Here is a 27573-nt window from a genome sequence, read left to right as displayed (position 1 = left end):
CTCAGGATCAGAATAATTCAGGTCATTTAGAGGTTTGAAATTAGATAGGCAGCTCTTGCTGAAGCAGGGGGTGGGAGGGTGAGCCAGCCAGATCAGCAACATTTGTTTAATTTGTTCTAATTGTAGTTGGCCTACAACAACTGGAGCGAATAAATTCTATACCCTGGAGGGGAGGGGAGACGAGACCATAGCTTAGGGGAATCTCCCATGTGTTAGCACCACACGGTGGCATGCTTGCTTGTTTGTTTGTTTTTAGTAGTGCCCTAGCAACTATCACTGCAGTGATGTTGTTCACAGCAGAACTACCGGGCTACAGGAGGGGGGAACTGGGATCCCCATTTTCAATGGGATTGAGGTGTGTCTTCTGAAGCTGGATGTAAGCGAGCATTGGACCACAGAGGGGAGCCAGTCTCCGTGACGCTATTCTCCCTCTCTTTGCCTCTAAACATTTATACCATGCTCAGTGCAGTGGTATCTGAACTACCCCCAGACAGACAGACAGTATGTGTGTGTATATGTATATGTGTGTGTGTGTGTATAATTCCTGGCTTCTTTCTTCAATGACTTTGACTTTGCCTCTGAGCCATTCTCCTCTCAGACTGGTGCCCACAGGCACTGGTGGACCCCAGGGAGGCTGCTGTAAGGTTACAGTCATTCCTATTCCCCTCTCAGAAAGTGAGCGTGCCAGCTATCACCAGCGCTTCCTCTGTACCGTGCATAGCTTTAGCTGTGGCATCCATTCAGAACTGTTAACTATAGGCTCAGGAAGCCATTTGTTTCCCCCTTTGCAATTTGTGTACATAGAGGATTCATTTTGGTTTCAGCCGCATGTGCCCAATCCACTGCATGGCATGACTATTGCACCTGATCGGTACACGAAGGATGGAGAAGGAAAATGGGCCAGATCTTTAAAGGTATGTAGGTCCTAAAGATGCAGATAGGCACCTAATGGGACATTCAAAGCTCCTACGTGCCTAATTCACATTGTAATCAATGGGAGTTAGGCACTGACATGCTTCTGAAAATCCCACTAGGCACCAAATTTTAGATGCTTAAATATCTTTTAAAAATCTCAGTCAATGGGCCTAATTGAAACAGATTGGGCTGCAACTCTGCTACCCCCATCAAGGGCTGCAGAGAAGTCAGCAGGTGGCGGGAGAAATTGCATCATGCGAAAACTGTTCTTCCAGGCTCAGTTGCGTGACTGCTTCCTTTATTTAGACACTCGCCATCTGAGAACCCTTCCCGCTCTGTCAGAGCTCAGGATAGGGAATTTTGCAGAAGAATCTGCAGAACAGCACCATAACCAAAGACACTCACAGGTCCATTTGTTAATAAGTTAATTTTCCTTTAACTTTCCATCAATAAGTGTGTTTTTTTTGTTTGTTTGTTTTTTTGGCCCAGTTTCACTTCATTGTTCTTGGCTGCAACTTCTTCTCCCCCCCCCCCCCCCAATACCACTCTAAACAATTCCCCTCTCTCCTTATGGCCTACACCTTTCATATACCCACACATAGTTATAACATGCCCCTTTGGTAGCTCTTTGGCTGAGCAATCCATATTTTATCTTGTTTCTGTTTGATAAGCATTGATTTTTTTTTTTATTTATTTTTTGCTGCAGAGCAGCAGTAAAACAAAGCAGGGGCGTAGTTCAGAGGCCCCTAAGAGGAAGAGATAAGTAGCTAATAAACTGTTGTCTTTACATTACAGGGAAACTTTCATCTCAAGGCCTTTTGCAAACATTAATTCTCATGATATGTGCTTTATAACACTCGTAAACTAAAGCTGAGACTTGTCCAAGAGGTCCATCAATTGCACAGACAGTAAAAGAACACAGGAGTCCTGGTGCACAGTTCCATGCTCTGGCCACTAGACCATATTGTACTGTGTACCAAAGCATAAACAATTTGTCAGATTTGGTACCGAAGGATGCACAAGGCCAGCAGCCAGGCTAAAGAACACACAGTGTATGTCTGTGCTCCCTCCCTCCTTGGGATTTCATAATTTGGAGGTGTCTACACATAGGAGAAAAACGTCCTTCCTGACCCCTGCAGTGATCAGTCTGCACCCAGTGCAGGGCTGGAAAGACCTTTGGCTGCCAGTAATGGGCAAGCATCTTAAGCTAACACAAGGCATTATACTAGAGCTAATAGTAGAAGAAGGTATTGTTGCTGGTGGACAAATCCATTGTCATCGCTACTGCAGTTTGCAGGTGACCTTTCCCGGTCCCACAAAGGGTCAAACTCATGACTTCATGTGGAACCACAGCTCCCATTCATGGGAAATTTAGCCTTCTGTATCACATGGCTTGCTCCAGACACAAACATGACGTGACTTGTTTTGACGGCCACACTCCTACAGATGATACGCTCCCAGGCGGATAGTGGTTGTGTCCTTTCTTGTCTACACAAGTTAGCCTCTCTGGCATGTTCCTCTGACCTTTTAGGGATCAGCTGTGGAAGGAGGGGGATGTGTGTATGTGAAGGCACCCATCTGCCATCACTGGCCTGTCACTTGGTGCTTATGGAGATGGAGACTTAGAGAGGAAAGGTCTATGAGCCACCTTCTCCCTCTCTGGGTCTTCTGGCACCCATAGCAATGGATGGCACAGAATCTTGGACCAACAAGCTATTTGCTGGGTAATTAGCTTTGGAACAACAAGCTCATGGTCAGACACCGTGGACTCTGCAGAGGTGAATTCCCTGTTGGAATTTTCTAGCTAACAACCAGTTTAATTGGGTCTCAAGTGGGGAAGGAGAGGAACCTTTTTGACAGACCCCAGTCTCTTTCACTTAATGCAGGGGGTGCTGGTAACTTTCCCCTACTGAAGGTAACACTACCAACCAGTAGGGAATCCTGTGAGCTGCACCTAATCTATTGTTCCAATGCTTAGAACCTTAGCTCATTGTCTCCTGTTGGAAAGCAAATAGACTTGTTTGATTTTACACTGTCTTCAATAAAAGGGACCCTGTTTTATTCACAGGGCCATTGGTTGTCTATATAAAAAACAACCGTACTAGCTCATTCATGGAAAAATAAAAGAATCCAGATCCTATAAATGGGATTTATTACCTAGGTTAGGGGTGTTAATAAAAAGATATTTGACTTAAGAACAGTCTCATCCATTTCTCCTTCCCAGTCTCCTGTCCAATACTTCCCATGTCTATTTAATTACTCTGTCCTCTCCTCATCTTTGCAGACAATCACCAAAACTCCCCCCCCCAAACCGTTAACTCAACTGTGGAGTTCCAACGGAAATTTGCTAAGTTTCTGAGTCATGTAGCCAATGATTTTAGTTTATTGTTCATTTATTGTGTGATGTTATAATTAACTAACATGTTATGTTATATATAATCATTGTATGCTTAATAGAGTTAAATTGAAGGATTATAGAAGTATAAAACTGACCAGTAGTTAGAAGGATAATCATGTATTAGGTATCTAAGTGAAAGTGAGTAGGGTTGAAATGAAAGGCCTGTAGGCTGAGGCCTACAAGAGTTTAGCTTAGCTATTTTAGGCCTTGGAGCTAAGAAATGCTGACATAAGTAAGTGACCAAACAATAACCCAATGCCCTAAGATTACATGAAAAGATGTACCAATGTGTCATATTGTGAAAAATTAACAGTAAGAGTAAGATTCCATTTTCTAACACATGCCCTTGCAGGGTGCACGATGCGCATAAATGCTAATGCGATATAGTCAGAATTACATTATAAAAGGGGGTACCCAGAGCGGGAAAATTGAGCTCCCTATGGGACACTCCAGCAGGAACCATCCCTCTACTGATGATCAATCCATGAGAGACTCATCAGACCCTAACACTATTGTTAAGGATGTGAGTATAACTATATTTGCAACTTGTGCATAGGTTTGTATAGAATTTCTATATCCTTGGGTAATCGTAACTTTAATTGTAATTTTAATAAAACTTGTAAAATAGATACCTTGTACTTATGAATGTATGTGTGGTCACCACCTTTGCTCTTTATGTGTTCTTACAGACTCTAAATCTAAAGCAAGTAGCAGAGGTGATTTTCACTCTGTTAAGCTTGAAACTATAGTGACCAGAGCTGAGCCCACAGGGGTGCAATACCACATTACAAAATTCACTTTAAACAAAAATAAAAGGCTACAGTCATGTGAAGAAAATAACAAGTGAAGCAATCCAGTGCCAGTGAAATACTTCCCTTTGTGGGTAAGCATAGCCTAGAACTTAAAGCAAGTCACTGCTTGGTGATTTCAAGTTCAGTGGCAGAAGTTCGCTGGTAGGAACGTATTGTACAGTCTGGTGCCATCCTACGTCTCCTCTCCTCACAGTTAAAACGACTGGGAACTTTCTCCGCACACAGGACAAGTGAGGCATGAGAGTCCAGGTATGTCTGTTTTTTTTTAAACATGCTGACAGAAATCTCCTTTTCATTCCCATTTTCAATATCTGTTCTTTCAGTCCTGGGACTCTCATCCACCTCTGCCAATGCATCTCAGTCCTGACTCCTTCCCACACTTCACCCTGCTATTGCAGCCCTGGGCTCTCTGCACAGATCTCTGCTGGTGCGCCTCAGTCCTTCCTGACCCACCTGTTCCTTGCTATTCCAGTCCTGGGCCCCCTACATACAGCCCTACCAATGCATCTTAATCCTGACCTGCAGCCCCTTGCTATTCCAGCTCTGGGCCCTGCTCCTGTATCAGTGTGCCTTGGTCCCGATCTGCAGCACCACCTGCTTATTCCAACCTATTCCATTCCCAGGCTTCTCCTGAGCAGGTACTGCCAAACATGCTACATTTTCCAGGAAATAGTTAGTTTGCAGGAGGTGGACAAAAAAGAAAATCAACTATGGACTCAGACTTGACCATGATAGACATTACTTGTATAGCTAGTCCAGCCTGAACCCAAATTTCCAAAGGAAATTATGTGTCACGTGTCGCTCTTCAAACAGCAGTGTTAACAACTCTCATTGTATTAGGTGGGTTTTTTTAAGGCTGCAGTTCCTGGAGTTAAGCAACTACCTGAAGGGGGGTTTCAAAGAGGATGGAACTCAGCAGTTCTCAGGGGTGGCACATACAGAACAAGGAGCAATGGTCTCAATTTGCAGTGGGGGAGGTCTAGGTTGGATATTAGGAAAAACTATTTCACTAGGAGGGTGGTGAAGCACTGGAATGGGTTACCTAGGGAGGTGGTGGAATCGTCATCCTTAGAGGGTTTTAAGGCCCGACTTGACAAAGCCCTGGCTGGGATGATTTAGTGGTGTTGGTCCTGCTTTGAGTAGGAGGTTGGACTAGATGATCTCCTGAGGTCTCTTCCAACCTTAATCTTCTATGATTTCAGAAGCTCTTCGTATGGAATGTAAGCAATAACAATGATCATAATAATACATCACATTTATATTGAGCCTGTCAGCCAAAGATTACAAACCGCTATGTAGACATTAAATAACCTTAAGAACACTCTTGTGAGTGAGGTAATGTATTGATTATATTATCTCTTTAGAATGTAAACTCCCTGGGCAGGGACTGTCTCTTACTATAAGTATGTACAGTGCCTAGCACAAAGGAGTCTTGATCACAGCTGATGCCTTTAGGTCCTGCCATAATACAGACAATAACTAATAATAGTCTCCTTTGTAAAGTGCTTTGCAATCTACAGATGAAAAGAGATGAGCAGGATTATTACGTTAACTTCATGTATTCCAATCTGCCTTCAACAGATGGTCCATTGTTAACCCATCAGATACCATCTTTAACCAGATTTGGCTACAAGTGACTGGAAATGTTTGCTAGAGCGGCCAAGCAGCTCACAAAAGAGCTGGACTCTGACGGGAGACTCATTCCTATATCCAGCTTGGCTAGTGCCGATAGTTACAGACCCTTCTGTCTGGTCATGAAGAAGCAGCCCTGGCTGCCTTTACAACCCCCAAAATATCTCATCACCCCCTACAAACTTACCGATATATTCAAAGAAGGAACAACTATGGATGCAGGTATGACTTGAATTCAGACTTAAAGTGATCACCAGTTATTTTGGGAAAGGGTCGACTAATAACTGTGCCCCTCTATAGCCTCTTCCATTCAAGGGTCCCAAGTGCTTTACAAACAGTAGTTCATTAAGCCCTCACAACCCTCCTGGGAGGTACACTAGGTAAGTACTTTTTACATTGTTTCCTCTGATGGGTAAACTAAGCCACAAGGAAACAAGCACAAGATCACAGGGCAGGTCAGTCTCAGAGCCTGGATTAGAACTCAGGAGATCTAAGCTCTCCAGTCTTATGTTTTGACTGACCACTAGACCTCACAGGTCACTCACACATTCCTGCCTGGATTTTGGTGCTCACCTGCAGTGTACACTGGGTCGACTCCAACTTCCTTGGGAGAGACTAGTTTCCAGCCATCTAAGAAAGCAGTGGTTTTGTTGGGTATACTGAGGGTTCGTGGGAAGCCACTGGTGAGAGTATGAGGTAAACCTTAAAGAAACAAGTACAAATAAGAGTTTCTGCAATAAACGAAACCTGATTAAGTTTGTTTCCCAAGAGGTGAAATATGTTGATCTGTTACGATACTCCGAGACCACAGACCAGAAAGCAGGAGGAAAGCTCAGCTTTAAGTTACAGCCCACCGAGGTGGACTTTGCTTGTTCAGGGAAGAGTTTATTCGCAGTCTCTCAGATATCCGTGAGAAAAGCCTACGTCAGTAAAAAAGGGCAGTGGTGAGTATGGATTTTTATTTTACCTCTTTTGGGAGTGACTTGCCTTTGCAGCCTTGAGATCTACTTCCCACAGCCAGGCACTGTTGCGATAACTGGGCTTGCAAACTGACTAATTGTGAGCTCAACAGTAAAAAGTGAGTGAAAGTTTATAAAATGACACAATGACCTGTTGCAACAAATGTTGATGGGGAAAGGTACAAAAGGGAGACAGACTGAATTATTACAAACAAAATGGCCTACTAATATAATTCAAGGAATATGCAAATATTAAATCTGGTAAACAAGGGAAGTGTGAGACTAGAAATCAATAAACCAAAATTGGTGTGTCAAAAATTAGGCCTAATTATGGATGAAATAATGAGGGGAGGGGCTATTCCACCCACCACTTCCATTTTGGGGTCCTTAAAAGACTTCGGGGAAAAATCGAAAGGTGTTTCACAACTGCTGTCTGGGAGATGGGTGGACCAGAAGAAGTGAGATTTACCATTATGGCTGTCACCTCCACCATCTCCTGGGAACCCAGGATCCACTGTTACATCTTTGGGACTTTATTGTCCTAATCTCAAGAGATGTCCCAACCAGACTGGGTCAAAGAGAGGGACCCAGATGATAAATCCCAACGCCACCTGGGATGTAAGACTTGGTTATCCTCTCTCCCCGGACCCTGGTGTTCTTTTCCTTCCTCATCTTATTTCTTTTCTTAGAATCATAGATTTTAAGGTCAGAAGGGACCATTATTATCATCTAGTCTGACCTCCTGCACAACGCAGGCCACAGAATCTCACCCACCAACTCATGTAACAAACCCCTAACTTATGTCTGAGCTATTGAAGTCCTCAAATCATGGTTTAAAGACTTCAAGGTGCAGAGAATCCTCCAGCAAGTGACCCGTGCCCCACGCTGCAGAGGAAGGCAAAAAAACCCCATGGCCTCTGCCAATTTGCCCTGGAGGAAAATTCCTTCCCGACCCCAAATATGGCAGTCAACTAAACCCTAAGCATGTGCGCAAGACTCATCAGCCAGTCACCCAGGAAAGAATTCTCTGCAGTAACTCAGATCCCACCCCATCTAACATCCTATTACAGGCCATTGGGCATATCTACCGCTAATAGTTGAAGATCAATTAATTGCCAAAATTAGGCTATGCCATCATATCATCTCCTCCATAAACTTATCAAGCTTAGTCTTGAAGCCAGATATGTCTTTTGCCCCCACTGCTTCCCTTGGAAGGCTGTTCCAGAACTTCACTCCTCTGATGGTTAGAAACCTTTGTCTAATTTCAAGTCTAAACTTCCTGATGGCCAGTTTATATCCATTTGTTCTTGTGTCCACATTAAGAAAAGGAGTACTTGTGGCACCTTAGAGACTAACCAATTTATTTGAGCATGAGCTTTTTTTTTTCGTGAGCTGTAGCTCACGAAAGCTCATGCTCAAATAAATTGGTTTAGTCTAAGGTGCCACAAGTACTCCTTTTCTTTTTGCGAATACAGACTAACACGGCTGTTACTCTGAAATGTGTCCACATTGGTACTGAACTTAAATAATTCTTCTCCCTCTGTGGTATTTATCCCTCTGATATATTTATAGATAGTCATCATATCTCCTCTCAGCCTTCTTTTGGTTAGGCTAAACAAGCCAAGCTCTTTGAGCCTCCTTTCATAAGACAGGTTTTCCATTCCTCGGATCATCCTAGTAGCCCTTCTCTGTACCTGTTCCAGTTTGAATTCATCCTTCTTAAACATGGGAGACCAGAACTGCACACAATATTCCAGATGAGGTCTCTCCAGTGCCTTGTATAACGGTGATAACACCTCCTTATCTCTACTGGAAATACCTCACCTGATGCATCCCAAGACCGCATTAGCTTTTTTCACGGCCATATCACATTGGCGGCTCATAGTCATCCTGTGATCAACCAATATGCCGAGGTCCTTCTTCTCCTCTGTTATTTCCAAGTGATGCATCCCCAGTCTCTCTCTCTCTCTTTTTTTTTTTTCCTTCTTCTGTCTAATAAGAGCCTGGCTAAGCCTGCCCACAATGCATATTCTGCAACCCTGCTGTAAGCCTGTGATCAAAGAGGCAGTTAAAAGCAATGCCCCAAACAGCCCAAGGCTGTTATAAGTTTGCCAGGTCTCAGAGTAGCTAATAAAACCATGTTCCACACCTGTTTCTCCAGCAGGAAGAGTGCAAATAAAAGTCAATACCAGAGACAGAAGTGGCATTTTCTATCTTTGCTGTTTTTCTCTCCTGTCTTTTGTCTTTTAGGAAACCTGATCGGACTTTGACAACAGCACCAACAACACTACCAGCCCATTTCAACTCTTCTTCTCTTTTCCCCTCAAACAAGACCATTATTATCCTCTTGAATACCATCTAAAAGACTGAAAGTAGGAGGGATTTCCTTCTAAAAATTCTCTCCAGATAAAGGGAATAAGGGATGTTGTTGAAATGAAAGCCTTTCTTAATACTTTACATTTCAAATGCTTTACCTATTCTTCCTTTTTTCTGAATCTTTAATAAAAGTTTCTAAAATGTTAATATTGCGTTTGCCATGGTAATACGCATGTGGAAGTCTCTATTACCAAACCTGGTTTAAAACTGTTTAATGTTGGACAGTGACTAGGTCATGTTAACACCTTTAACCTTTTGGGCCCATATAGCCCAACATGAATACAACAGTGCACAGCATTTAATCCCATTCCTAGCCCCTGGATACCCTGCACCACAGAAGCCATCTTGCTAGCTGAGGAAGGTAAACCTCTGTCTGGAGCTCAGCAACCCTCTGGCAAGTGAAACAAATTCCTCCGCTGGCCAGAGTGTTCTCTGTGGAGTGACTTATGACATTTCCTCTCCAACAAGGATGGAGCACAGCACTCCCAGTCCCTGTGGCCCTGCGGAGTCCTGCAGGGCTGTGTAGGTAGGAAGGAAGGCCTTGTGGTTAAACTGTGCAATAGAATTGCAGAGGCTTAGACTCAGTTTACTGCTTTACCACAAGCAACCTGTGTGACCTTGGTCAACTCATTTAGCCTCTCTGTGCTTCAGTTCCTCATCTGTAAAATGGGGATAATAGCACTTCCCTGCCTCACAGGGGTTTTATCAGGGTAAATACATTCATAACTGTTCGTCACCATAGTGTCTGAGTGCCTAGGCCCATGTATGTTTCTAAAACAGAGCATTAATCAGAAGAAGGTGTAAAGATTTCCTCCTGTTATACTAGGAACAACTTGCTCATAATTGTTTTTTTCCTAACCAGATGCAGTTAGTATTTGGCAGATGCCCTGAAGCACAAGGGCTGAGACCTTTTGTAGTAACAGCAGATGATGTTCTCTTTGTTACTCTGTGTCCTCTGCAGGAAAATTGACACGTCACACAAGTTCATAAAGGAGTTCTCAGGCTCCCCTGGGACGCAGCTGTATGTCGTGACTGAGGCTTTTGAGTTAAAGGAACCATTGCACATTCAGAAGATGAGCCAGGGAGGAGGCAAAGTCGTGATCACAGCAGGGGAAATAGGTGAAATACAGGTTTGTGCATTTGTACTGTGTCATTTCAATCAGCTCTCCGACTCAGCTGTGGTTGGAGCCATTGTAGTAACATCTGTGTAACTACCAGCTGGCAAAGAGCATGATACTGGGATCACCTAGTAAGGCACCTGGAGGACTGAATTAGTGAAATAAACAAATGAAATCAACAGTAAAAATAAATGATCTTCCTTCTAATTCCATGTGCCCGCCAGAGGTGTTCGTTTCCAGGAACAGCCTCTTCCATTAGTCGCTCACTAGCAGCATGGAGAAAGTGGCAGCTGGTGTCATCCGCACCCCACACGCTGTAGCTCATATTGCACAAAAGTGACACAGCAGTAGAAGAACTTCACAGGGGGGTGTCAGTACAACATTGGCACTTGCGGCCGCTGGGGGCAGTGCTCTGTGTGGCCACCATGCATGAGATTCTGATTTAATTTCCCATCCTGATATATTGCTGCCCAGTCTGGGAGCACTGCCAGGCACCTCATGTCTCCTCTGACCAATTAAAGGTCTCTGAAGGTCACAGATCCAGTGCTGTGCAGTAGATATGAATGCAGCAACATCCACACCAAGCCTCAGGGAGTGGGAAAAGACATGATGGTGGGGGAAAGGAAGGCAGACTTCTCATTCCAGTTCTCAGTGGAAAGGTACTGGCAAAACCAACAACACAATTGGCTCTAACTGGCCCACTTACAGGCAGTCTCCAAAGATAAGCCCATGGCTTGGATAAGAACTCCTCTCATTCCAAGGGATGGTCTCAATAGGTGAGGTTTGAGGCACACCAGCAGGGGGCATTGTAGAAGCACAGCCTGGGATGCTGCTAGTGCCCATCATGTCCAAGGCTCTTGAGCTATCCACGGGCTATACTTTCACTAATACTAAAGTCACACACAGATTTTGAGAGAGGGAGGGGAGGCGGGGAGAGGAGACTAGGTTTACATGGCATTTTGCTCTGCTGAAATCAGGCACATAACAGGAGGCTATTTCCTGTGGCTTGTTCCTTTCTCCTGACAAACTTGGTCCAAAGCAACCGTGTCTAAAAGCCATAAATAAGCAAAAGCCTGTTTCAGATAAAGGAGCTGGAGAACTGCCCTCTTCCCCCCATAGACTCTGCCAAGAATCAATGCTTGTGAAGTACCCTGTGATAAATGAAGTGGCAGGGGGAGTAGCTCCCTTTGATGGACACCAAGCCAGCCAGTTAGCTGTAAAATCCCGCTTGGTAGCTGTTCTCTACTTGCTTTACCTGTAAAGGGTTAAAAGGTCCCCCAGATTAAAAAAAAAAACGAGTGGGCACCTGACCAAAAGAGCCAATGGGAAGGTAGAACATTTTAAAATTGGAAAAGAAACTTTCCCTTTGTCTGTTGTTCTCTGGAGAAGGAGACATGGAACAGCAATGCTATAAGCAGGAATGCTGCGTGAGGCTTGAACCAGGTATAAAAATTCATCTTTCATACCTAGAAAAAATTATTGGACAGGGCATGTTTAAATTATATTTTAAAACAAAAGTGAGTTTATTAAGTATAAAAGTAGGATTTAAGTGGTTCCAAGTAATAACAGACAGAACAAAGTAAGTTACCAAGCAAAATAAAACAAAACATGCAAGTCTAAGCGTAATACATTAAGAAACTGTTTACAGGTAAAATCTCACCCCCAGAGATGTTCCAATAAGCTTCTTTCACAGACTAGACTCCTTCCTAGTCTAGGCCCAATCCTTCCCCCTGGTACAGTTCTTGTTAGCTCCAGCCCAGATGGTAAATAGGTTCATGACTGGAACCTCCTTTGTTCTCTTCCACCCCCTTTTATAGCTTTGGCACAAGGCAGGAATCTTTTGTTTCTTTGGTCCCCCCCACCCCTCCTTCTAAATGGAAAAGCACCAGGTTTAAGATGGATTCCAGTACTAGGTGACATGGTCACATGTCCCATGAGACCCCAAGCCTTCATTCTTCCTGGCCTGACTCATGGGAAGGCTTGCAACTAAACAGAGCCATTTACAGTCAATTGTCCTAGTCGATGGGAGCCATTAAGATTCTAAACCACCATTAATGTCCCACATTTTGCATAATTACAATATGCAGAGTTATGCTTTATATTCCTAGTTTCAGATAGAAGAATGAGACATTCATACAAATAGGATGAACACACTCGGTAGATCATAAACTTTGTAATGATACCTCACAAGAGACCTTTTGCATGAAGCATATTCCAGTTACACTGGGGGGGAGGGATAGCTCAGTGGTTTGAGCATTGGCCTGCTAAACCCAGTGTTGTGAGTTCAATCCTTGAGGGGGCCATTTAGGGATCTGGTGCAAAAAATGGGGATTGGTCTTGCTTTGAGCAGGGGGTTGGACTAGATGACCTCCTGAGGTCCCTTCCAACCCTGATATTCTATGATATATTATATTCACACTCATTAGCATATTTTCATAAAATCATATGGAGAGCAACATCACCCCATCCTCCTGAACTTACTGCCAGAGACTTGGACACTGTCCATAGCAGAGGCAGTATACCTAAAATTCCTCTTTGGGTTCCCCTCTGGGGCAGACACTCCTGTTTCCCGCAAAAGGGAAGGTGACCCTGATCCAGTTGTGGGCTCACAGCTACCAGCTATTGACAGCCCTTCACTGGCCAGCAAAATCCACACACCCCCTTCACTCATGTTGGGCTTGCTTCCAGCTACAGAGTCCTTGGAGTCCTACAGATGTCTCCTTCTTCAGAGAACAACAGACAATGGGCAAGTTTCTTTCCCAATTTTAAAAAGTTCTACCTTCCCATTGGCACTTTTTTTTTTTTAACCTGGGGGACTTTTTAACCCTTTACAGGTAAAGCAAGTAGAGAACAGCTACCAAGAGGGATTTTACAGCTAACTGGCTGGTTGGGTGTCCATCAAAGGGAGCTACTCCCCCCCCCTTCATTTATAACATACCCACGTGAGGATTTATTGACCTGCCTTAGGAATCTCACCGGAGACATGTGGCTGTGTTTGACTCCACAGGGGCGGGGAAAGAGCATTAAAAAGAAGACTATGACAATTCCTCAGGGCACAGTGCTGGCATATGTCGTACAGCCCCTGAATATCCCGAAGGAAGGAAATCTTTGTAAGTGATCTAAGCTAAGTGTTGAAACCATTAAGTCACATGTGGCGTGGGGTACTGGGTCCCACTTTAATGCAGTTATATTCGTCTTGCTTTCTGCAGGCCAAACCACAGCGCATTTTATCTTTCCTCACAACAATATGAGGTGAAACATGGCAGTTGAATCTTGTGGCTAGAGTTGGGGGCTGAATTTCCCACCTGGACTAAAAGTATGATTCTCAGAAGCGCTGGAAAGGGATTGATCTCTGTTTCCTGGCCCCGATTACATAACATGGGTCAGGGTTACACAAGTTTATACCACTTTCATTTGGTAGGGGGTCAAATGTCCACTGGCTTCTGATGATACCATTAAAAGGACTCCTGGCTTGTATGCCACTGATTTACTGTGACCTTGGGCAAGTCACTTACCCTCTCTGTTCCTCAGTTTCCTGATCTGTTGACATGAGGATTGTGATGGGTTCGGTCACAGAGACCCCTTTGTGACGGTCACCTGACGTGCTGAATTTACCTCTCAGCCCATTTTTCCTGCCACCTTGGGACGCCAGAACCCTGCCTTGTTGAGCCAGACACGCTAGCCTGCTGCAACACAGACCCAGGTCTGGTCCATGCCCCCAAAGCTGCAGGCTTTAACCAAAAACTGCTCAGCAGATCACTTATCTCCAGTACCCAGACACCCAGTTCCCAATGGGATCCAAACCCCAAATAAATCCATTTTACTCTGTATAAAGCTTATACAGGGTAAACTCATAAATTGTCCCCCCTCTATAACACTTATAGAGAGAGATGCACAGCTGTTTGCTCCCCCAGGTATTAATCACTTACTCTGGGTTTAATCAATAAACAAAAGTGATTTTATTAAGTATAAAAAGTAGGATTTAAGTGGTTCCAAGTAATAACAGACAGAACAAAGTAAGTTACCAAGCGAAATAAAACAAAACACGCAAGTCTAAGCCTAATACATTAAGAAACTGATTACAGGTAAATCTTACCCTCAGAGATTTCCAATAAGCTTTATCACAGACTAGATTCCTTCCTAGACTGGGCCCAATCCTTTCCCCTGACACAGTCCTTGTTAGTTCCAGCCAGCATCTTAGGTGAAAAGCAGGGGCTTTCTCATGACTGGGACCTGCTTTGTCCTGCTCCACCCCCTTTTATAGCTTTGGCACAAGGCGGGAATCCTTTGTCTCTCTGGGTCCCCACCCCTCCTTCTAAATGGAAAAGCACCAGGGTTTAAGATGAATTCCAGTATCAGGTGACATGGTCACATGACATTGTAAGACCTCATTTTTCATTACCCATTGGCTGGCACACACACAGGCAGGCTTGCAGGTAAACAGAGCCATTTACAGTCAATTGTCATAGTCAATGGGAGCCATCAAGATTCTAAACCACCATTAATGGCCCACACTTTGCATCATTACAATAGGACCTCAGAGTTATACTTCATATTTCTAGTTTCAGATACAAGAATGATACATTCATACAAATAGGATAAATATATTCAGTAGGTTATAACCTTTGTAATGATACCTTACAAGAGACCTTTTGCATAAAGCATATTCCATTTACATCATATTTACACTCATAAGCATATTTCCATAAAGCATTATGGAGTGCAACGTCACAAGGATATAAAAATGTACAAGGATTACACATACGCTGAGGGCCTAATTCGTGAGTGATTGGAAAGCACTTTGAGATCGTAGCATGAGAAGGTCAAAATATCATTAATAATAATTTCTATTTTCTTCTCCAGGTAAATGCTCAGTGGCACAAAACAGGAAATTTTTATTTGTTTCTGATGGTAAGCAATTTATTTTATTGTTGTACTCTAGCTACATGTAACTTCTATCTTTCTTAGCGCTCTTTTTTCATATCATTTATATTCCCCTCCTCTCCTTCTCAGCATCTTTCAACTAGCTGGTTCTCTGCAATGCATCTCAGGCATGTCTCATAATGGCTGAAGTCAAAATGAGTCGGCATGGGTATTTTGTTGAGCCAGAAATTAATTTAGGCTGCTTTACCAGCCATGAGTCACTCCAAAAAATGTTTCTGGGACAGAAAGAAAGGGAAATTATTTGGAGTGGAAACCTAGAGGGATAATAGAAAGACACTCCAAATTCAATCGCTGTGTTTGAAAGAATGACAGCTGGACTTGGGTTCTTAAGAGGGACTCTCATATGACAGCACCAATGGATGCAGGTAAATGATCAGCTGGTAGATTTGCTATGAGTGAAGACCCCATAAAATACAGCTGGAGGATAAAACTACCTGGCACATATCTGGACTGTCATTAGAAGGCAGGTCTAGTGGTTAGTGAAAAGGAAGGGGAGTCAGGAACTCCGGGGCTCTGTTCCTGGCTCTGCCATTGAGTTGATGGGTGGCCCTGAGCCACTTAACCTCTCTGGATTTTAGTAAACTCCAGTGTAAAATGGGTATAACTACACTCCCCCATTACCATTTCTAGCTCCTAGGGGGTTGTGAAGCTCAGTTAATGGTTGCTTGTAAAGTTCTCTGACAGTCTTGAGAAAGGGCCCCAGAGAAGGACACATTATTGTTAAGCTTCTGTTTCAATTTAATTGTAGTACAATGATAAAACTGGTGTTTTTCTCATTTCAGGCTTCAAGGATAAGTCAGAGCCTTCACTAACAGGCAAGCAGCATGCTGTTAATTCCTTTCTCCATATTTTGCTTCTGTTTTTCTGATCTCAGAGGGCTTGAAAAGGGGCTCTGCAGAAGTAATAATACTTTTCATGTATCTAGCACCCCACAAAGTGATTAACATACAACAATTAGTCAACAAAACATCCTTATGAGAAGGATATCGGCAATCCCATTTTACAGATGGAGGAACTGAAGTGACTAGCCCAAGTTCACAAAATGAACCCATAACAGAGCTGGGAATGGAACCCAGGAGTCCTGTCTCCAGAGTCACAGGTGCTCAGCACTGCTCAGTATTTGGCTGTCTAGTATTAGCTCTGTTATTTTTATTTTACTGTGTTTTGATTTTAGTTTAAATTTTTTTTCCAAATAGGTTAGCATCATTGCAATGAAAACATCATTGCTTGACTCCCCTCTCTTGCTTTAGCACTAGACCACACTGATGTATGCATCACACCATTGTCAGACTTGGTAGAGTAGCTTAATGACACGTTAGGTGGGTAGGTTGGCTGAGTGCTGATGCATGTTGCTTTTTACCCACCACCAGCATTTCAGGAAGTGAAGGGCACCATTAAAGAAGAATGTGCACAGCTGATGTCTCTGAGTCAGGATTTCAGGATCAAACTGCTGGGAACCTTTAAGAGCTTTCTGCAGGATGGTGATGTTATATCAGATGTTAAAACTGTGGTATGTGCTCTTTAAATTTCATTTGACAAGTTCACATTAAGCCAAGAAACACATTGATTGGTGCATTTGTGAAATAAATGCATGCCAAGTGCCACTTAAGTAGAGATTAGAGACACATTCATCACTCCAACTGCTTGGCCACTACAATACCCTGTAACCCACCACAGATATAACAGAGCTATGGGCTAGATCAGCGGTCCCCAACTTTTGAGGGTCACACCCCCCTCACCCCTGTCTGCGCCCCCCGGAGCCTAGGTTGGGAGCAGGGGGGTTTGGGGGGATGGGACATGGTCAGGGGTAATCGGGCCGAGGCTGGGGCCACAGTTGGGGTGGGTCTGGGGCCAGGAGCAGGACCAAGGCCGCAGCTGGGCTGTGGTGGGGGCCAGCAGCTGGGCTTGCAGCCAGGTGCAGCTCCACTCTCAGCCTTGCTCCCAGCCTCGGCCCCAGGCTGGGGAGGGAGCCGTGGGGGCTGGTACAGGGCTGGGAGCGGAGCCACGCTGAGGCTAGGAATGGGACCAGGGATGGGGTTGGGAGCTGGGGACGCAGCTGGGGACAGGACTGGAACAAAGTTGGGTGTGGGGTGGGGCTGGGTGGTGCTCCCTCCCCACCCCCGTGGGCGCTGGCCCAGGCCCTGTTGCACCCCCTTGGATGATCCTCCACATCCCCGTAGGGGGGCACTCCCCACACTTGGAGGACCTCTGGGCTAGATCACTACACTACAGCTGCTGTAGTGTCATAGTATAGACACTACCTATATTGATGGAAGGGGGTTTTCTGGTAATGTGGTTAGTTAATACACCTATCTGAGAGGTGGTAACTAGGTCAATGGAAAAATTCTTAGGTGCACCTATGCTGGGGGTTAGCTCAACCTAACCACCGTGCTCAGGGAGCAAAATTTTTCACAGCCCTGAACAACATAGCTAACTTGATCTAATTTTTAAGTGTAGACCAGGCTGTTAGACAGTTGTGAGCTACCAAAAGGAAGGGTTTAAAACACAGAGCCTGATTTGCATTTGCACTAAGACTCCTTTACACCACTCTGGCAGTGTAAATACGCCTTAAAGTTGATGTAAATTAAAGGAACATAAAGGGGCCTTAATGTAAATGAGAATGTGGGTCAAAAATACTTTAACCATTGCATTCACTGTGGGACTGGATGGTTCAGGAAATTAGTAATGGGATTTAGAGTGCAGCCTTTCACCTTTACGTCACAGTTTTGCATCCTTCCTGATGGCTAATGGCTGAGAGCTGTTCCCATTTGTCTGGTGGTCCCAGTAAAGTGCTAAGGGGACAGGTATCTATGTCATACATGTTTACACACACGCACGCACACACACACAATGCCAATCTTCTGGGGGAAGGAACTATACTTTGACTGACAGCCGTCCTTTTTCCCCCTCCTCTTCTTTTATTCATTTTACCACCAGCTGGAGCTTTTCTTGGCAGGGGGTCAACCTAAGCACTCAATGCTGGACTCGTTGGATGAATTTCTGTGGCCTCAGGTGGAAAATTTGCTTCATGATTTAGGAGTTTTCTGTGAAGATCAGAGAGAAGAAGCCCCTTCATTATTGCAACCGATACACTTCCTGTGCTCTTCTTTAGAAGGTACGGAGACTTCAGTCAATGCAGAAGCAGTCCCAAAGTTGCTTGAAAAACTTATGGCTTGGGGAAAGCATGACCGATTGTCCTTATCCATGAAGAACTAGGTTTTCCACATAGAGTTCTGTAGTTTTATGTGTTGGATCTAAATAAGCATATACCCATCTGCTCATCTGAGCTTCCTGTGTTGATTTTTTTCAGTATGATATAGAATTTCTATTGGCCTTGTCTTTTCTCAAAATCAGGACTGTATCGTCTATTGAGAACTTGAGAAAACCCAACCTGAGATGTCTCTTCTACTGATTCTTTCAGCAACTGATATTGCTGTTCAGCCAGTGCTGTCTATAATATTCAAGCAGTACACAAATCTCGCTGAGTTTCTGGGATATGCTCAGAAGCACATGTAAGATATTCCAATCCATCTTGCAAGAAGTCCAGCCTATATGCTATCATGAAGTCTCACTAGAAGTATCAAGCTCTACAGTGAGCAGTGTTCACCTTATCCCAGGAAACTAGGCTTTCACAGGTTGGAAGCAGCTGGCTTTGCACTACTACTACATCATGTCAGGAAAGTACAAACCCAGCATAATGAGGGAGTGGAAGGGTCAGCAGTATATTGAACATCAGAGCAAAATCGTGGAATCAGAGAAATGTTGAGCAGGAAAGGACCTCAAAAGGTAATCTAGCCCACCTCGTTGCGCTGAGGCAGGATTAAGTATACCTAGACTATCCATGACAGATGTTCATCTAACCAGTTCTTAAAAACCTCCAGTGACAGGGATTCCACAACCTCCCTGGGTAACCTCTTCCAGTGCTTAACTTAAAATGGAGGCCCTATTTGATGTTTTCCACTTCATATTCCTGGAGAAATGGATTTGGGTCTTTATAGGTTAAGCGTCTTCCAAGGCACTGATTTCAAACATGAAACCCATACATGACAGACAGACCAACTACCAAATGTGTTCCTTAAATAATTGGATAGGCACCACTCTGGCAGCACTGATGGGCCTCACATCTTTGATCTGAGACTTGTGGAAGAGCAGCTGCAAAATGGATTTAGCTTTGTGTGTGTGTGCTAAAGTTTGTGAATGAGAGAGATTCGTGGAGTTCTAAGAGGAGAGTCAAGGAAGACTGCAGTTTGCTATCTGAGTTGTATAATTTTTTCATACTGCTAGTTATGAATTTGGAAAATTTCTTGGTGAGAAGGAAGCAAAAAACTAGGGGAAGTTTTTGCAACTGAAATCAGAATAGAAAAGTGAGCAATTAAGTGGTCTTGGAAAGGCTGTGTAAAGAAGTGGGGTTAGTTTTGCAGCAATGTTTCTCAACCAGTGGGTCATGACAGACTATCAGGGGGGTCATGACGCGTGGAAAATTTTATTACAATCTAAAGCAACCCCCCCCCCCCAAATAAAAACCCACCTCTTTACTCCCTACACGCCCTTCCAGATCTAGTGTTCTTTGTAAACCTCTCAAAACACACACTTAAATAAATTATAGAGGCTTAGCATTGTTATCACTGATACATTTTTACTCTTATTTTTAAAGTAAATATATGGGGAATATGAAAACTTTTTACTTTGAAAAAGCAGTCAGCAACCTGAAAAGGCTGAGAAACACTATTTTGGAGAATCTCAAGGGATGGAATGCACCTTAGCAAGTCCCCTCTGCATCTTCAGAATGGCTCTGAGATTTGGCTTCACCTTGATCCCGATGTGTTCTCGTCCCTCCATTTTTCTCTCCTGCTGTGGTATTCTGCAGCTTTCCCCTTCTCCTCTACATTTTTTACCTTCCAACTCTTGGGGTTTGCCATGGAACATACAGAATCTGTGTCGGCCATTCACTAAAACTATTGCTTCTTATTTCACCAGTTCCATGCATCTAAGTCCCACCTTGGGACACCTGGTCATGGTGAGACATCAACTGCTGGAAGTAAAGTGCAACAGCATTCTCCCACTGACACAGCTGTGAATCCTTGATTGAATCATAGAATATCAGGGTTGGAAGGGACCTCAGGAGGTCATCTAGTCCAACCCCCTGCTCAAAGCAGGACCAATCCCCAATTAAATCATCCCAGCCAGGGCTTTGTCAAGCCTGACCTTAAAAAAACTTCTAAGGAAGGAGATTCTACCACCTCCCTAGGTAACGCATTCCAGTTTGGAAGGGCTGTGGTCAGAAAACAGTATCTCAGGGGTCTGTAGGTTTAGAGTGGAGATCTTTAGGGCTCCACAGGAAACAAAGAAACAAGAGGAAGAGGCCAGCTCAGGGGATTGTCTATGGCAGTCTGAGACTTTCATCTCTGTAGTGAATCACTACTCAAATTCAGCACAAGTTATTACCCCTGTCGATGGCTAGTGGCCTATGCAAAATGTGTTCGGTGGGTCTCAGTCCAGTTCCTAGTGGACAGGAATGCACATCACTAACACCACCATTTAATCATAACCAGAAGTGAATGGACATTGGAGACTGAATTCCCCTCTCATATCAAGTAGTGGTCCCTTCAGATCAGGGCTGAGGCACATCAGTGGGGAGATGTGCACAGAATCTTGCACATTGCTGCCATTTGCACTCTACCTGCTCGAGCAACAAAGGACTCTCAGCCTCAAGGGCTGTTAATCTGGCATTTTTCACCTGCACTGAACAATTAAGAAAAGAAGGTATTTTGCATTTTTAAAAGCATGAATCACAGTAACGAATTATTACAGTGCACCCAGAACTTTCAACAGCTCCGCTCTAAAGGACGCCACCCCGAGCATTTTTCTTTTTCTGACTCTCCCTGAGGTTGTGATTTAATTTTCGCAGATCTGGACTTTAGAGTGCTGACCCTGCTTGTGACCTGCCTAGAGAAGAACGTGGTGGCCAAGCAGCTTGCGCTGGTAAGATCCTCCCACACTCGTATCTTTGAATATTTACTCGTTAACACTGCAATAAAGCTGATTGATACAGCTCAGGACAGCACCCAGCAGGACGTTTGGCAGGCATGGTACATCTGAGATTCACCAAGGTGCTATATGAGCTCAAGATGCTTCCTTTATAGTCAACTCAAACTGCAGAGCAACCATGCCAAGCCATTTTGACCTATGTCCTAACAGCTGCCTCTTGTGTGGATCAATATCTAGGAGTGGATTTTTTTAGCTGGAGGTCGAATACCTGTAGGAGGTGAATGTTTTAGTGAGAAAAAGGCCCCATTGTTCATTTTGTGGGGCCAGATTTTCAAAAAAGCTGGAGACCCAGCAGATCCCATGTGTCACACTGTTGGTTGGATTTTTCCATGAGCTCAGCCCTCAGTGTGCTGACGCCTTTGAAAATGGGAACTGAGCTCTAGAAACTCAGGCCCTTAATCTCCAGTTTATCCTTGCAGGAAGCCATGGACTAAGATGTGGACAGAGACCATGATGGGTCAGAATCCACCAAACCATTCCCTCCACCTCCACTAAAATACTTCAGCTGATTTCTTCCCTACCCCCAATGAGAACCAGCAGCATTTCCCAGGCATGTTAGCCAAACCAGAGTTATAGGACACCCAGTTCCATTTCCCCCTCTCCAAACACCCCCCCCCCCCCGCATTCTTTTGCTAGGTTTATACCCTGACATGACTCAAAGTGGCTTGGGACGCGCTATGAACTCCAGCATTTCCTGTTCCTTAGATCTTACAACAGTATCAGCTGGCCAGCAGGCGGTGATCATCTGTGTATCCAGCTGACTAATTCAGTGCTGCATTAGGAAATAGCAGTAACTGGATCTCAAATATCCTCCCTCAATATTCCCAGTACAAGTTATAGACTGTTGCTAGTTGTAGCCTGTCTCACAGTATTTCAAGTATAAGGAAAAGACTTAATCTACCCACTTTGGAATCTGTCTCCATGTATCTTCTGCTAGGTTCCTTACATCCGTCACTACTCTGTTGCAGACATATCTGCAGTAAAAAGTGATGGACTGAGAACATTCTGGATTTATGCTCCTCTACATCTGTAGTGAGCCTGTTACTTAAAGGAACAAGAGTAAATACCTAGTCTGCTCAAGCGTAACACACAGCAGAGTATAAAAGTGTTGGCTGTCCCTTGCTTGGTTAGAAAATGTTTATCAATGCTGTCTGTGATAACATCTTTCACACTCGGACTGCTAGCTAGTTTCTATTTATTGTTCTTTGGGATTAATTTAGTGCTGCTGAAAGGCATCAGATAAGCAGCTCTGGAGGCTAAAACTTCTAATTCATTTGCAGAACAGGAAACGGCTTAGAAATATCAAAGATCCAGGTAGATACACTGACAGATAAATAGTACAGTGGCAGTACAAGCTTCCACACACTCCAGTCTCACCATTATTCTGGTCATTGATACAGAGCTTGATAAGCTGGACTCAAGCAAACTATATGCATTGATGGCTAAATGTAAATGTATGCATCTAGGAACCAAGAAAGTAGGCCAAACTTACAGGGTGCGGGACTCTACCTCGGGAAGCAGTGACTCTGAAAAAGATTTGGGGTCATGGTGGATAATCAGCTGAACATGAACTCCCAGTGCAATGCTGTGGCCAAAAGGGCTAAAGAAATCCTGGGGTGCATAAACAAGGGAATCTTGAGTAGGAGTAGAGAGGTTATTTTATCTCTGTATTTGGCACTGCTGTGAGCTGCTGGAATACTGTGTCCAGTTCTGGTGTCTACAGTTCAAGGATGTTGATAAATTGGAGAGGGTTCAGAAAAAAGCCGCATGAATGATTAAAAGATGAGGTTTGTATGTCCTAAAATACCTAAAAGAAGTAAATCCTCCAGTCCTTTTTCAGATAAACCTCCTACCGAAATGAATGCGTTGCATCCGAGAGTGCTAAAGGAGTTGGCGGATGTGATTGCAGAGACATTGGCCATTATCTTTGAAAACTCATGGCAATCGGGGTAGGTCCCGGACAACTGGAAAAAGGCTAATGTAGTGCCCATCTTTAAAAAAGGGAAGAAGGAGGATCCTGGGAACTACAGGCCACTCAGCCTGACCTCAGTCCCTGGAAAAATCATGGAGCAGGTCCTCAAGGAATCAATTCTGAAGCACTTAGAGGAGAGGAAAGTGATCAGGAACAGTCAGCATGGATTCACCAAGGGCAAGTCATGCCTGACTAATCTAATTGCCTTCTATGATGAGATAACTGGCTCTGTGGATGAGGGGAAAGCGGTGGACGGGTTGTTCCTTGACTTTAGCAAAGCTTTTGACATTGTCTCCCACAGTATTCTTGCCAGCAAGTTAAAGAAGTATGGGCTGGATGAATGGACTATAAGGTGGATAGAAAGCTGGCTAGACTGTCGGGCTCAACGGGTAGTGATCAATGGCTCCATGGCTAGTTGGCAGCTGGTATCAAGTGGAGTGCCCCAAGGGTCGGTCCTGGGGCCGGTTTTGTTCAATCTCTTCATAAATGATCTGGAGGATGGTGTGGATTGCACCCTCAGCAAGTTTGCAGATGACACTAAACTGGGAGGAGAGGTAGATACGCTGGAGGGTAGGGATAGGATACAGAGGGACCTAGACAAATTAGAGGATTGGGCCAAAAGAAATCTGATGAGGTTCAACAAGGACAAGTGCAGAGTCCTGCACTTAAGAGGGAAGAATCCCGTGCACCGCTACAGACTAGAGACCGAGTGGCTTGGCAGCAGTTCTGCAGAAAAGGACCTAGGGGTTACAGTGGACGAGAAGCTGGATATGAGTCAACAGCGTGCCCTTGTTGCCAAGAAGGCCAATGGCATTCTGGGATGTATATGTCAGGGCATTGCCAGCAGATCAAGGGACGTGATTGTTCACCTCTGTTCGACATTGGTGAGGCCTCATCTGGAGTAGTGTGTCCAGTTTTGGGCCCCACACTACAAGAAGGATGTGGAAAAATTGGAAAGAGTCCAGCGAAGGGCAACAAAAATGATTAGGGGACTGGAACACATGACTTATGAGGAGAGGCTGAGGGAACTGGGGATGTTTAGTCTGCAGAAGAGAAGAATGAGGGGGGATTTGATAGCTGCTTTCAACTACCTGAAAGGGGGTTCCAAAGAGGATGGCTCTGGACTGTTCTCAGTGGTAGCAGATGACAGAAGGAGGAGTAATGGTCTCAAGTTGCAGTGGGGGAGATTTAGGTTGGATATTAGGAAAAACTTTTTCACTATGAGGGTGGTGAAACACTGGAATGCGTTACCTAGGGAGGTGGTGGAATCTCCTTCCCTAGAAGTTTTTAAGGTCAGGCTTGACAAAGCCCTGGCTGGGATGATTTAGTCGGGGATCGGTCCTGCTTTGAGCAGGGGGTTGGAATAGATGACCTCCTGAGGTCCCTTCCAACCCTGATATTCTATGATGCTATGATTCTAAGGAGTGCAGCATTTCCCCATGTTTGACAAAAGGAAAAAGATTGGAATCACTAGGAAAAAATCATAATAAGGTTATGCATGAAATGACACCTGACCTCACATGCTTTAACTAAAGGAATTCTCACATACTTGTCATGAAAACCAACATACTAGCAAATGGTGCCCTACAAATCTGATAGATTTTCAAAAGCAACCAGTGATTTTGGCTGCTCAGCCTGAAACACCTTAAATGGTCCCAATTTTCAGAAAGCGCTGAGCACTCACCCTCTGAAAATCAGATCATCTAGTGAGTTTGAGTGCCTAGTTTTAAATCCCTTAATCACTTTTGAAAACTGTGGCCCACTGCTCTCTGAAGATCAATATAACTGCTTCTGCTCTCCTCCTCTCCCTGCATATTTCATACAGTTACAGACTCCAAACCAGCAAGGTAGCCATTAGGGCAGTAAGCTGATGTCCCACCTTATGAACAAACATTTCATTTGCCTTTTCAAGTCATTTTTACTGTCTTATCTTACCCTTTGTTTCATGGTTCCTTTTTTTTTTTTTTTTTTTTTTTTGCAAAGATGGATGACATCTTGGAGTGGATTCTTTCCAGTGGCAGAGAAAGCATCTTCAGCTTGGCCTCTTCTCTGCCAGAAGAAGAAAAGAACATAACTGCAGAAATGATGTATACCTGTGGACTGATTCCACAGACAGACAGACCCTCTCTCACCTACCTATGGAATAATGAAGCCCAATCAAACCTATCTGCACTGTATGCAGCCTTGTATGCTTTGTGGATTCTCAGTGAGTGATACCAGGTTAAGTGGGAGGGTGTAAAAATAAAAAATGTGGATCAAGAAAGAGCTACAAACCATCACCCTAAAGCAGGGGTGGGCAAATTGCAGCCCACGGGCCACATCCGGTCCATCAGGCCATTTAATCCGGCCCTCAGCTCCTGCTGGGGAGCGGGATCTGGGGCTTGTCCTGCTCCTGTGCTCCAGCCAGGGAGTGGGGTCAGGGGCTTTCCCTGCTCCGCTGCCCCATCTGCAGGCGCCAACCCTGCAGCTCCCATTGTCTGCGGTTCCTGGCCAATGGGAGCTGCAAGGGTGGCACCTGCGGACGGGGCAGCGCACAGAGCCACCTGGCCATGCCTCGCAGCCGGAGAGGGGACATGCTTCCGGGAGCTGCTTGCTGTAAGCGTTGCCCCAGAGCCTGTACTCCTGAGGCCCTCCGCTCCCCTGCCACAGCCCTGATCCCCCTCCTGCCCGCCGAACCCCTTGATCCCAGCCCAGAGCCCCCTCTTGTACCTGAAGCCCCTCCTCCCCAGCTAGAGCCCTCACCCGCCCCAGGCCCCAACAGCCTGCCCCGTCCCTGATCCTCCTCCCGCCCTCCGAACCCATTGGTCCCAGCCCGGAGCATCGTCCTGCACCCCTCATCCCCGGCCCCACCCCAGAGCCCTCACACCCCTCCCCTGTACCCCAGCCCCCATGCCCAGATCCTCCTCCCACCCTCTAAACCCCTCGGTCCCAGCCTGGAGCCCCCTCCTGTACCCCAAAGTCCTCATCCTCAGCCCCACCCCAGAGCCCTAACCCCCCCTGCACCCCAACCCGGAGCTCCCTCCCGCACCCTGAACTCCTCATTTCTGGCCCCATCCCAGAGCCCGCATCCTCAGCCGGCCCTTACCCTACCCCTACCCCTATTTTGTGAGCATTCATGGCCCACCATACAATTTGTCCCTCAGGCCAAAAAGTTTGCCCACCCCTGCCCTAAAGCATGATATTCATTAGGGTCGCTTGAAATATCTGTCCAGGAGCAGCTCAAGGCTAAAAGTCTCTTTTGGGATACTCATTAGGAAAAGAAACTGATTTCTAGGGGCCATACCTGCCATCCATGTTTAAACAGAACTCACTATTGATTTCAGTGGGAAATTTGGTTAAATATGGATGGCACGATATAGCTCTGGGTACTGCAGGTCTATCAGACAAAGGTCTAGAAATTGGATATAAAATACATTAGTTATGTGTAAAAAGGAATCATTTCCTTTATCTCAACATGACTTTACTGTGGTAAATTTCAAGGACTGTCTTTCATAGAGGTTCTCAAACTGGGGGTCGGGACCCCTCAGGGGGTCTTGAGGTCATTACATGGGGGGTCACGAGCTGTCAACCTCCATTGCAAACCCCGCTTGCCTCCAGCATTTATAATGGTGTTAAATATATTTAAAAGTGTGTTTAATTTATTAGGGGGGTTGCACTCAGAGGCTTGCGATGTGAAAGGGGTTGCCAGTAAAAAAGTTTGAGATCCATTGGTCTTTCATCTTGGTGTGCAGTGTGTAACAGTGAGGAAAGGGACAAATTGCCCCATGTCCTACCAAATAAGGGCTAAGAGAATCCCAATATCCTGTCTGGAACGATCCTGCACAAGTGCACAGCAAATTAGACCACATGACATACTACCTGAGCCCTGGTACATGCCTGCCACTGTGTGCAGGAAAAGGTGGTGAGGTTGTAAGGATAAGGCCTTTGTCTGCAGCCATATTGTAAGGCCTAAAGCCTAAGGCCTTTCTCTGCAGCCAGATTAAAAGAGCAGCTGAGTTAGCTGAGAAGCAGGAAGTCACATCCTCACATTCCATCTGAATTACATTAAAACAATGTAATATTAGGCTGTTAAGAAGGAGACCCCGTCCTAATGGCACCTACCATCACCAGATAAAGAAACAGATCTTAAGATGGTTAAAGAAAACTTAGTTTGATAGCATCCTGTCGGTCAAGACATCACTTATCAATAGTTGTGGGTGTAAAATCCTCATTTCTTTGTTTTGTCATTATGCTCCCCACTTCCCTATTGTTTATCTGTATGGTCTCTGTCTGGTTCTTTAATTGTCTGTTACATAATTAATTTTGCTAGGTGTAAATTAATTAAGGTGGTGGGGTAGGATTGGTTAGAGAATTTTATTACACTATGTTAGGATTGGTTAGTAAAATTTTAGTATAACAA

The 27573-nt window shown here is 44.7% G+C and overlaps 1 protein-coding gene across 1 annotated transcript; it reads left to right on the top strand.

The window, feature by feature from the left end:
* Positions 1–286: 286 nt before the first annotated feature.
* On the top strand, positions 287–25820 carry LOC141978570 (gasdermin-A2-like). Its single transcript, XM_074940767.1, has 14 exons — positions 287–355; positions 825–914; positions 4003–4196; positions 4319–4374; positions 5707–5979; positions 6527–6701; positions 10054–10222; positions 13218–13320; positions 15074–15121; positions 15937–15969; positions 16525–16664; positions 18092–18269; positions 21063–21136; positions 25158–25820. Exons 5-14 carry the CDS (start codon positions 5769–5771, stop codon positions 25386–25388), a joined length of 1362 nt encoding a protein of 453 aa, XP_074796868.1. The 5' UTR covers positions 287–355; positions 825–914; positions 4003–4196; positions 4319–4374; positions 5707–5768; the 3' UTR covers positions 25389–25820.
* The last annotated feature ends 1753 nt before the right edge of the window (positions 25821–27573 follow it).

Source organism: Natator depressus, chromosome 27, assembly GCF_965152275.1.
Source record: "Natator depressus isolate rNatDep1 chromosome 27, rNatDep2.hap1, whole genome shotgun sequence".
NCBI classification, from domain to species: domain Eukaryota; kingdom Metazoa; phylum Chordata; order Testudines; family Cheloniidae; genus Natator; species Natator depressus.
The sequence above is the reverse complement of the archived record's forward strand: the minus strand, read 5'-3'. Positions and strand labels throughout refer to the sequence as shown.